The following is a 12072-nucleotide window of genomic DNA, read 5'->3' on the forward strand; positions in this document are numbered from 1 at the left end:
ATTGGATCTTGCTGGCTGCATTGGCTCAGGATGCATCAGCACCTCACTGACTGTATGAGAAATCAAATATGTTGTGGACTGGCAGATCAATAAATGGTGCTTTCCTCTGTGTCAATATTGCGGACAATGCCTAGCTTAGGGTTTTCCACAGTAAGAGCAGAAGGAAATTGTGACCACTTGTGGCTTGTGATAACTTTGGGATATAAATAAGTAGGTTATGACATTGGACAAGGGTAATGGTGATAAGAACTACTATGTGCACACAGTGTCTGTGTCACAAGTAGATGTATGACAGGGCTCATTCCTCAGTAGATGCTCCCATGCCAGTGTTAGATCAGTATTCAACTGGACAAGGGTGGTGAGAGACCTCTCTTTTTCCTACAGTAAACAAAGCATTGCAAAGGGGAGCTAAACTCTGATTGCCATACAAAACAAGTGTCATGCTTATTAATGTCAGCTGATATGCTCCCAGAAATGATAGACAGCCAGTGTCTTTAACGAGAGCCTGGAGGGAGATGCAGCTCATTCTGAACCACAGACCTGCCTGGAAGGTCAGTGCTTTCTGACCCCATTCTCTTCTCTTCCCTATGAATATTTGAAGATCAGTCTGTCAGGGCAGTCAAACAAAGCTGAAGCACTTAGCCTGGGTAACTCAAAACTCATTGCATTTTAGATCGATCTATCTATCTATCTATCTATCTATCTATCTATCTATCTATCTATCTATCTATCCATCCATCCATCCATCCATCCATCCATCCATCCATCCTATCTGTGTATATATATGTACAGAAAAAAGAGAATGAGAGTGCTCACCTGGCTGTTGGAACACAGCAAGGCTGTAATCTTAATTTCTCTGAGTAATATTTCTTGGATTTTTAATTACCCTGGAAAAGTTGTGTACACAGAGCTGTTTCACATAGTTATGTACTGTAGGTGCAGGCTACAAAAATGAGGAGGGTGTGCACAGTGAGCTCTGAAACATATGTTTTTCAGGGACATGTTGCTCAAGAGGTCAGTGAAGTATTGGGACTGGGGATTCCTGTGTTTTAGTCTACAAGGAATAGGTTGATAGCAGCCTAGCTCTACAGAGGCCCTCTGCTTACAGCTGTTGCCATATTTGGCTTTTCAGCTGTTTTGGGTGCTAAGCACTATGATAGGAGCTGAACTTACAGTTCCAGATTAATTACTGAACTTGAGTAAAATCTGTATTCATCAATAGTATAATATAATATAATCAAGTTTGATTTGATGTTGATTTTATTACCAAGATGTGAATCTGTAATTTGATCACAGCAACATGAGTGTTGTACTGTGTCCTCACTCAACCCTTCTGATATCTGTCATCTTGATTTAAGATGTCTGAAGTGTGGTAATGTTGATCCCTCAGTACGGGTGTTACTTTCACTCACTAGTTCTCCTTTTCAGGCACTTGCCAGCCCAAGCAAGAAGGCTTGTGAGTCTTATGAAAACTGATCAGGTAAGTTGTCTGGGACTCCTTACAGCATGAATAGGTGTTGCTTCACACAGCAGATCCACCTGCAATGACACCAAGTGCATTTCACAAAGGTAAAGAAATTCGGACGTTATTTTCTTCTTTATTGCACAGAGAATTGACTTCAGTGCTGACTGGAAGCTCATAACAATACATATCGGAGCCAACGATCTGTGCATCTATTGCAAAGACCCTGTGAGTAGTGCCACTGGTTATCTCAAACTGTGGTGTCAGTGTAGAAACACCTCAAGGGAAATCATAAAGCCTTCACAGAGATAACATGAGTTATATATGGGCTGCTCTATGTTTTGAGAGGGGTTGTTGCTGGCAATACCCTGATATAAAAAGCTACCAGCAGAGAGTAGGATGGTTTTGTTTTCTCTAGCTTACTCCGGGATAAGAACCACTGCTTTGACTACTATTTTTTGACCATAAGGAAAAAATGGAAGGGAAGAAATGCCTCACTCCTCTGATGTGGTAACTGCTCTGCTGCTAGCTTGGCCTCTTCAGATATCCAAGAATGGCAGTGGTAGTTCAAAGCGGTGCAACCCTACAATTGTCACCACTCCATAACTCACAGTGTGGGGAGGTGCTAGGAACTGGTGAGGTGTATATATAAGGGAAGTTGCTGCAGTGCTCAGTCTTATTTGAATGTTATGCTTCTCTGGATTGTGGAGAAGCCTTTAGGGCTGCCATAAAGAGGTCATGGGAGTTGAGTGGGCAGGCGACAGGGAGAGGCCACCTTTCACTGCCAGCTCTCACTCTCTTGCCTTTAATATGCTCACGAGCATTTTCAATTCTCCTGCAACCCCTTGTGCTGGAGAAATGTGCTTCTTCTGCAGGAGCCTTGCTAGGCATCTTTGCTGCTGCTGCTGCCAAGTTTTGTAGCCTTATTTATAGCTGTGACCTTGACTAGCAATGATTTCACATAATTTTATGAGAGCTTATCAGCTGGCTGTGAGCATGCTTGTGGGTTCCTTCCTGCATTTTTACATGAAGGGCCCAGTGGATTTGGATTAAATGTGCTGCTACTGAACAAGGTTTATTTTAAATCCAAAATTTCACCGAGCCTCCCTATGTTTTGGATTAATTACTATGTTTAAAATCCTCAGTCTCTAGAAAGAAGCAAGAACATTTCACTGACCACTGTGTTGTAGGGCAGAAAAGGAAGTGAATTCATGTGATTCTCCAGCCTCCCAACCTAAATTCCTTGTTGTCTCCATTTGACAGTAATCTCTTCTCTTTCTATCAGGATCACTACTCAGCTGGGAATTACATCAAAAGGATTCAAGAAACTCTTGATATTCTGCACAAGGAGGCAAGTACTGTGAAATTATCCCAGCATTCTAGCTCACACTGAGACATGACTGACTGATGCTAGCTCTTCTGTTTGTTTGATTTTGTGGGGTATTTTTTTGCATTCTAGTACCAAACATATGCTGTTGTCTTGTACAAAAAACATCTTCTTTTGTCTTGTCTATCTGCAGTAGTGAGATGCAGTCTGAAATGACAGATAGTAACATTGAACTATGGTGTGGGAGAAGGCTCAAAAGCTGAGTTGGGGGAGATTGGTGGAGGATTTATGGCTTTTTCATAATTTTTAATTTTTTTATCCTTCCAGTGGTGGAGAAAGGGAAGCGGTGTCAAATGGATGGACTTTAGGGTAAAATAAATGCACTGTGGGCTGTGCAACCAGTTTCTTCTAAGCCAAAGTCTGACTTACCTTTCAGGTTCCAAAAGCTCTAGTGAGTCTGGTTGATGTGGGGGACATCACCGCTCTGAGACATTTATTTGTGGACCCTTCAGTTCAGTGCCCCACTTACTTGGCAGAGTAAGGCTTGTTTGACTTCCTTTTGTCCTGTTTATGTTCTTATTCTGTGCTTCTCTTGTCATTTGAACTGATGTTTAAAGGTAGCAGCACAGTCCTGTGGACTTCCTTCCCATGCAGTGCTGGCATCACTCTGCCTGATTGCATTTCCCTCTCCTGGCTTTGACCTGTTTTCCATATCTAGAACTGTACATAATGTACACTTCAAAGGCCAGGGTTAAAGTTACTGAAACAGGGTTCTTCAAGATGGGGTTGAAGTGCACAAACATTTAGATTTGCAGGCCTTTTTTTGCAGGAACATGATGTTTTTGAGGAGTAGACAGGTTTCCCCTGTTTGAGTCTTTAGTGCAATGGGTAATTTGCATTCTTTGCTGATCTTTCAGACAGAGACAAATTCTCTGTCTTGGGAATGCAAAAGGAGTTGTTGGTTGGAAAGGTGTCAGCTCAGAAGTAAAACAGGCAGTACATTTCAAAGTACTGTTTTCTAGTTCCCCAGGGGCTCTGGTGTGCACCTCTGTCAGTCTGCAGGGCCTTTGGATGCCAGGGTGAAATTAATGAAAAAAACTAGCCTCTATGCAGTGTGCACTACTTCAATATATCTGGGTGTGAAACCAAAATTACTTAAAGTAGTATCATTCATGTGAGGAAGAAAATAAGATTAAGGTTTGAAATTACAATAGCAAGGACAATAAGATGTTTTCACAGAAATGTGGTTTACAGATTCTCTTATTACATCCATGTTGTGAGGGCATTGCATGACAAAGGGTGGTATCTGCATTATCAGATGTTTAACTCTCTCTGTTCCTGTTTTCTCCTCTAACCTCCCCCACAGTTATCTGTGTAGCTGTGTTCTCTCAGGAGAAGAAAACTCGGAAAATTTAACAATGGTGAGGGACGCCATCAAAGCTTACCAGGTATGACTGTTAGGAGTGGTACAGTTACTTTATTTCCACTAGAGATGAGCTCTTGATTACCAAGCAACATATCATATCTGTATTTTACCCAAAACATGAACTCGGCAGGAGCTCATGTGATGCTATCCAAACCTATCATGTGACCAAAACTAGCAGCAGAGGTCTTCAGAAAAATTATGTTTCCTAGTAGAGGTTAATTGATGAGAGTTTAGTCACCAAAACCCTGTCCCTGACAAACAGTTTCAGCATTGTGTTCCAGCCTTCTCAGCCCCTTTGCAGCATCTCAGCCCTCTTTTGCCAATGGCTGTGGCTATTTAAGTTCACAAGTAAAACTTCCTTTTGATTCCAGTGCTTTGAGAAAACCCAAACAAAGAAAATAGTTATGATGCAGAGATGTTGTTGATGGTTTTTGCTGGTGGTTTTTGTTTCTTGCAGCTTGGCATTCAGAGACTGATGGAGTCTGGCAGATATGACATTCATGAAAATTTCACAGTCGTCATCCAGCCTTTCCTCCAAAATCTGAAGGTTCCTCTTGACCAGGTATGATCTAAAGGTGATTTTCTGCATTTAAAGGACTAAGGATGGGTATCTTACCTATAGAGACTATATTCAAAATAGTTTCACTTTTTTCTGTGCTTTTCTTATGAGAAGTTGCTGGTTTTTTGTATAGTACAACAAATTTCTTCATGTAGTAAGAAGATTTTAGTTTTACTTATTATTCTGTCAATATCAATTATTGTTTTGGAAAATTAGTCAAAACTTGATTTAAGAGGTGTGTTTGTGTATGTTCTTTGAAGTACATAAATATTTTTCTTCCTGAAAATGCAACATGATTAATAAAAGACCAAATTATTGCACTTCTTAAAGCAACATAGCTGCATTGCTCAGTGAAGACTATGGCATCAGCTCCCCTTTATGCCACATAACTCATTTTTCTGTGTCTGACAGAAAGGGAACTTTATGTATGATCTTGTGGAAGTAGTTTTATGTAGTTCGTATGTATATGTTGATGTATATCTCAGTTCCTTGAATGGCAATTTCCAGTAAGCTGTAAATCTAGGAAAAGACTCAAACTTTCACTAAAGCTGAAACTGTTTTCATATGTACCTGGAGCTAAGAGGAGATGGAGCAAAATAATTGAGCAGGGATTGCTCTGGCGTGATTGAACTGGGCTGATTCTGAAAATGTTTGCAATAGCTGGTGAAAGTTTGAAAAGTTAAGGTGCTGCTATGGACAAATTTGCTTCACAGGCCTTCTTTGTTTTGTTTGACTGAAGCCTTTTGTTTGTGCATGAAGCTGGTCCCCATGAGAAGTCATCCCTAAGGATTTTGGTACTGAGAGTAGAGAACACAGAAATAAAAACACAAGAAGCAAAATATAAATATTTTTTTTTTGTAGTCTCATAAGCATTAGTTCAGATTTTAAGAAGTTCAGGATGCTCTTTCAATTTGTTATCTCACACAACATTCAGATGTTCCTGAACTGAAAGCTCTGTCTCTAAACAAGGCAAAAGATATGATGCAAATTTTGGTAGTGGTCCTCTAAAAAGCAACCACACTGAAAAAAACCTGTTCAAATTTTGAGGAAGAACTGCTCTGACCAAAAACAGTTGTTTCAGTGATGTGTGACTCTAATCTCAGTATTCATATGACAGACAAATTTCCAAACTCCATTTCTTCCAGATCCTCCAGTACCTGTATTAACCCTGTATTAAAGTACAGTTTTGTTTAGAAAGGAAAGTTTTGTATTATTGTATTTTGTATTAAAGTGCAGTTTTGTTTAGAAAGCTCTGGTGTGCTTGGTCAGGCTGCCTTCCATCAAGCACTTACTTGCTTCTTGATCCTTTCAAAACTCACAGCTTTGCAGAAGGTACTGCAGAGCATAATGCTGCCTGTGGTTCCAGTTCTAATGACAACTGGAACCAGGGAGAGGAGCTCATTCTTATTACAGAATCTGAAGAGGAAGTGTACCCATAATTGAAAATGGTGGATTTGCTGCTTCTGGATGGATCTGCCCATGGAGGCACATAATAATTTCTAGCTAGATGTTTCTGGTAGTTCATGGGTCTGCTGAAGTACAGTTTGTATTGCCAGATAATCGGGAGCCTTTCTGCAGTGGAGCAGGGAGAGCAAGTAACATGAATCTCTCTTTACTGGTTCTGATTTGGCCTCAGCAACTCCAAATTGAAAGTGTCAGGATTCTTCTACACTCAGATGTCCTTTATGCTTTTATTTGTAGGATGAGAAACCAGATGTCTCCTACTTTGCACCTGACTGCTTCCATCCGAGCCAGAAAGGCCATTCTCAGCTTGCCAGGGCTCTGTGGAACACTGTGGTAAGGTGACAGGCTCTGCATACAGTGAGATCTTCACCTAGACCTGACCACCATTAAAATATCTCTGCAACAAACATTGCAATTAAGGCCTGAATAATGCTGGTCCTTGTGTTTATCTCTCCCTAACTAGTTAAATACTCTCTGGCTTTGGCACTGCTCTCTGCCTACAATCTCTTGGTTCTTTAAGTGTGTGGTGGGGAGAGGGGTCCTCCAAGTGCACGATCACAGTAATTTTGTGACTTCAAGTCTTCTTCATCTGTTTTTGTGCAAGGCAGGATAGCATTTAATAAGGATGATGTTTCTATGGGCTGCTATGGGAAGCCACCAAATAAAGAATTGTAACTGCATCTGTCAATTTAAAATGGATTACTTAGATGTTTGTTTTAAATCCCCGTGTTGTTAATGTCTCATTAGGAATTAAAGTGGCTTTAATTCAGTTGAGTTTTACTACTTTTGGAAATGAGTTAAGCTCAATAAAGATGAGTCACTAAAGATTGCTTAAGCAAACCCATTTTACTTAGCACTGCAGTGCAGGAGTACCCAGCAGTCAGAGGCAGTATCTTGGATCCTGAATAGTAACTTCCATATACTTTGGATTAATGTTTTAACAGCTGACATGACTGCTTGCAATCATCAAGCAGTACCTCTAATTAGATTTGGTACTATCTTCTACATATAAACAACCTTTTGTTGGAGATGCCATCGTGCAGCTTAGCTATAAAAAATTGAGGGACTCTTAATGTCTTTTGTGCAAGAGAAGAAAGTTTATGACCTTGCCTTCTGGCAAAATTCCAAGGTACTTCATGTGCCTGCCAAAATCCTCCAGGAGTTTAAACTGATCCACTGTAACTTTCCACTTCCCATTTTAAGCTTCTTTCTAGAGCTGCTCTTTTGTTTTGTGGTTGCCATGTTCTTTCTGGGAAGTAGATGCATTTCAGCCTTGGCTGTAAATCTGGGTCTGTAAATACAGGCACCTGTATATAGATTTGAAAGGTATATTTATGTTGGAGTTTTTTTAATTGGAATTGTTTTACAAATTTAAGATGAGCTGACATGGTTAAAAAATAGGTTCTTTTGTCTTTGTTTCTAGTTACAGCCTGTAGGCCAGAAAGCTGACTCATTTGATTTCTCAGCTGACATCGTCCTTGGCTGTCCAGCTCAGGTAAACATACCCACATTTTGGAAGTTTGCTGTCAGGAGGCTGTACTGCTTGTGCTTGCTGCAGAGAGCAGGGATTTGGTATATCTGGAATAAGTTTACTTAAAGCTTTGTTGTCTGTTTACCTCTGAGTGAGCAGGTGTTCTCATATACTTGCACTGGTGTCCCATGGCCATTTTGCTGTGCCATGAATACTGATTAACAACATGCTGATTTGTGTGTTTGCAGCTACAGCACAGGTTGTTTTTTGTTGTTTGTGAAGTACAGAGGCAGCTCAAGCAGCAAACAACAGAATCAATGAGGTTTGGGCACCACAGCAGCTTTGAAAACCCAGAATCTGTTGTCTCTTGGATTAGTGTCAGGTTGGCTTTCCTGGCCTGATCCATAAGAGGAATACTTCAGAGTCTTTGGAAGCTGCTTCTGCAGTTACAAAACAAGCTGCTGAACTTGCAGGACAGTTGCTAGGTACCAGCACGTGGAAATGACTGCTGCAGGCAGCAGTAACTGGCTCCCTTTCTTCAGCAGTTTCAACAAGGTTGAAGAGCTGAACAGATCAGGGAGCTGAGTTCTGAGTTCTCTTAGTTCTGGAGGCAGACATTCAAGTTTTGCACGAGGTTTTTGTCCATATTGTGTCCATCCTGTCAGACGAGGAAAATCTGCTGAGTTATTAACCAGCATATTTCAGAAGTCCTCTGATTTGCTCAAATTTATCCTACTTCCTTTACCCAGCATTCCTTCCAAGCAGCTTAAATGAACGCAGCAATTTCTTCAGTGCCAAATAATGTGGATTTTATGCTTCTTTCCTTTCCTTCACTCTTATTCAAAGATGTTGCTTTTCAGAAGTAGGCAAAGAAAAGTTTTATATCCCTTGAAAAGATAATGGCCTTTTTTTTTTCAGAAATGGTAAGCCTTTAGTAACCCTAAGTGCTATGAAAAGGTCATTGATAGAAGTGCCAGTAACCATGGAAATTTTTTTATTTTGAGGCAACCTTAAGTACCATAAAAACCTGCCTTCTAATTTTAGTGCTTTTTAAGACTTCCTTATGCAGATGCTGGAGTTTCTCTTTATTGGGGTAAGTGAGCCTCCAGGTGAATTTTTTAGCCTGTATGATGTGCATGTCTTCCTGAATGCATGCTGCATTAATAGGGGACAAAAATAACAATAAAATTCCTACAACCTCCCTTGGAGGGAAGAATGATCTTTTCAGTAAGCAATCTTTCATCTCCCTGCTGCTGACACAGAAGATCTGCCCAGGTTTGTCTAGATTCTACATCAGAACCTTTTGAAAGGACTAAACTTCTAGTAAAGTCTCATTTGGAATGTTAGGAGAGGAAAATATTAAACTGAGATTGACATCTGGCATATGTAATTTTTGTCCTAAGATACTAAACACGAATTTTATTAATTTTAAGGAATTTTTGGCATTAATTTTATGGTTTCAAAGTCCAGATTCCAATTTTTGATAGTTTAGGCAATTACTTTCTTGGTTATGTGATACCTTGATATCCCTTGCTATGGTTTGTGCCATGTGCTTATTGCCTAGTTTCTCTTATTTATCTTATTTTGTTTCCTCTTTCTCCAGAAGAGTCCCTTCCTGGGAACATACAGGAATAGCAACTACACACCTGTGGAGCCCACTAGAGAGCCAGTAGAGGTAATTGTTGCACCTTTTGCTGCATTTTAGGCAAACTATGTAAAGCTGCATCTCGTCTCTTAACACATCATCCTGAATTTATAGATTATATAAACTATTACCAGTTTTTGGAAAGAGAATTCTGCCTTGCATTGCACTTTTCATTGTGTAAACAAATGTTTTCCTAAAAGCCAAACAAAATTGATTATATTAATGGTGCAATTGTATCAAAACTGTAACCCAAGTAAGTAACCTGGAATGCATAATTAATTCAGGTAGCAAGTTCCTCACAGTATGGAGAAGCTATTTTAGAATCCTGACCCCCAAATAATCTGAAGAAGGTTTAGATATTCTCTGGAGGCACTGTTCTTCCTTACACTCAAGTAAACTTAACCTGTAGAGGGCAGTCACCTTTTCATATTTGATGTGTGACCCTATATAAAGGTGATAGGAATCCCATTTCAAAGAGACTTAATTTCCGTCATGACTGAGCAACTATCATGAGGCATGTTCAATAAACTGCAGAAACAGATATTGTGTGTAGGACTTGAAGAAATGGAGCAATTATTTGCTTTGCAGTCAAAATGGACTGGGCTAGTTTGACATACTGGGGGTGCTCATGACTAACCCAATTATCAAAATCTTTGTGCCATGAGGGTCACAAAGAACAGCAGTTATTGTCTTAGAAAGTCATAGTTTGCAGTACTGATATGGGATTTTTATCTGTAGAGCTAGAGTTGTATTTTAATAGGTAATTCCACTGAATCTCAACAGCAACAGGTTTTGAAGTGATAAAGGAAAGAAGTAGAGAGAAGGTAAAGCAATACTTTCTGATCTAAAAATAAGCCAATCTGTCCTTTCTAGCCTCTGCAACCAGACTTTAGTGGTTGATAGTGGAGCATATTACAACATTTTTTTGAAGGAACAGATGAATTTGTCATGATGTTTTTTAACAGCAGCCATGCTTTCTGAAGACCACTGGTCTATGTAGTTTTCCTCGGGTAGAACTGTGCGGTCACAGAATAATTGGGGTTGGAAGGGACCTCAGGACGCCTCTAGCTTGACCTCCTGCTTCTAATAGGGCTGGCCTTTCGATCTGTGCACACAGCTGTCATTGCTCCTGCAAGGGCTGGCCACTGTAACGATTTTAGTTTTTCCCTTGCTGTCTTCTTGGCTAATATGGTTGCTTGTTACCAAAAAGCAGGGGGAGACATTCATCAGCTCTCTCTGCTGGTGAACTAAGGTGTTCTGCAATGTGTGTTTGATTCAATATCCTCTATTGGTGGAATATACATAATAACTATTATGTCACCTAAAAATGTATGGTAAAGTACAATTATTTAGAGCCTAACAGTTTTCTTTACTGGAACTTTTAAAGTTTTGAGGTTTTTTCAAATTTTATAATCAGTAAAAGCAAGTCATTTTTGAAAGTTTCTAGGGAAAGAATAGGTTCCTGGCAAAGTACATGGGGAACAATAATATAATAATAGAATATATAAGGTTTTATGCTTTGGCTAGAAAATGTCACCAGAAGTAATTATTGTTTGGCTAGTATTCCACAGAGAGGTGGAAAAAGGCTGTTGAGATACATAGGCACCAAACTAGGATCTATGTTATAACTTGGTTTTGCCCTACACTGTACAACTAAACCATATCTGAATTCTACATTATCTTTTAGCTACAAGATGAAAACAATTTTGTAACTTCTCGTTTCAGAATTGGGGCAGTGAGCTGTCATGTCCTGGTCATACTCCATCTAGTCATGTCCCAACATCAGGTGAGAAATAACTCCCAACCTAAAATTGTGCATAGGAAAAAAATTCATCTTTTGTTTCTAAAAGCAATAAGATGTTGAAATTGCACATCCTAGATGGAAAGTAAACAATAAAAGCTGGTATATTTAGCAGCAAAGGGAAGATGTCTGTCTTGCCATTCACAATGAGTTCTGCATGACAGCAGGTATGTCTCTGTGGATAAATGTAATCACATTTATTGTATGCATGCATCTTATACATCATTCATCATACAGCAGCGTGGCTGACTAAAATTGCCCAGGAGGGTTAGTGACTTAGCAAGTTGGAATGTGCTCTGATAAGCAGTGCAGTGCAAGTGCTGTGTGCAGTTTGAAGATTTTACGGGGAGATTTTTAATAGGAAATACTGATCTATGACCCAGATCTGTAGGTCAATTAAAAGAGATTGAATGTATGCATCTGTAAACATATCTAGTCTGTTTTCATTTTTTAGCTAAGCTGTTTTAAGTTCCATTTCTTTCCATGTTAGTGTAATGCACTGTTGCAAGCAAAGGCAAGAAGTTACGCATTTTGCCTAAGTGACACACAGAACCTGAAGCTTTTTCTACCTTAAAAGTCTGCAAAAATGCCAGCAGATTGGAACCTAAGACTTGCATGTTTATTCTGTTAAACAGTATTTTGTCAGTTATCTGTAATCCTGCTTTTATTCTCCTACTGCTTTTTAGTCCATGAGCTACGGCCTGCTGACATCAAAGCCATAGGAGCACTTGGAGATTCCCTGACTGTGAGTACTGCTGGATTCCCACGTTTAGAATGAGAAGAGCAGTTGTTGATTTCTACCCAGATGTTGTCTCATCAGCCATCATCAGAAAGTAAATTGCTTTGGCTTGGCAAAGCAAAACTCATCTACCTGGTTCCCTTTGCAAAGAAATAGCCTGAAGGTATAGGAGTGACAC

At 39.7% G+C, this 12072-nt stretch overlaps 1 protein-coding gene across 1 annotated transcript in view; it reads left to right on the plus strand.

Moving 5' to 3' along the window:
* The window catches only part of PLB1 (phospholipase B1), a 76288-nt gene that overhangs the window by 45837 nt on the left and 18379 nt on the right, over positions 1-12072 (plus strand). The window contains exons 37-47 of the mRNA XM_053972890.1: positions 1429-1480; positions 1610-1690; positions 2748-2813; positions 3226-3326; positions 4156-4237; positions 4673-4777; positions 6476-6571; positions 7662-7733; positions 9313-9384; positions 11080-11140; positions 11842-11900. Coding sequence (XP_053828865.1) covers positions 1429-1480; positions 1610-1690; positions 2748-2813; positions 3226-3326; positions 4156-4237; positions 4673-4777; positions 6476-6571; positions 7662-7733; positions 9313-9384; positions 11080-11140; positions 11842-11900 — 847 coding nt within the window. The remainder of the gene's footprint in view (positions 1-1428; positions 1481-1609; positions 1691-2747; positions 2814-3225; positions 3327-4155; positions 4238-4672; positions 4778-6475; positions 6572-7661; positions 7734-9312; positions 9385-11079; positions 11141-11841; positions 11901-12072) is intronic.

The sequence above is a fragment of the Vidua macroura genome, chromosome 3 (genome assembly GCF_024509145.1).
Source record: "Vidua macroura isolate BioBank_ID:100142 chromosome 3, ASM2450914v1, whole genome shotgun sequence".
Classification (NCBI taxonomy): domain Eukaryota; kingdom Metazoa; phylum Chordata; class Aves; order Passeriformes; family Viduidae; genus Vidua; species Vidua macroura.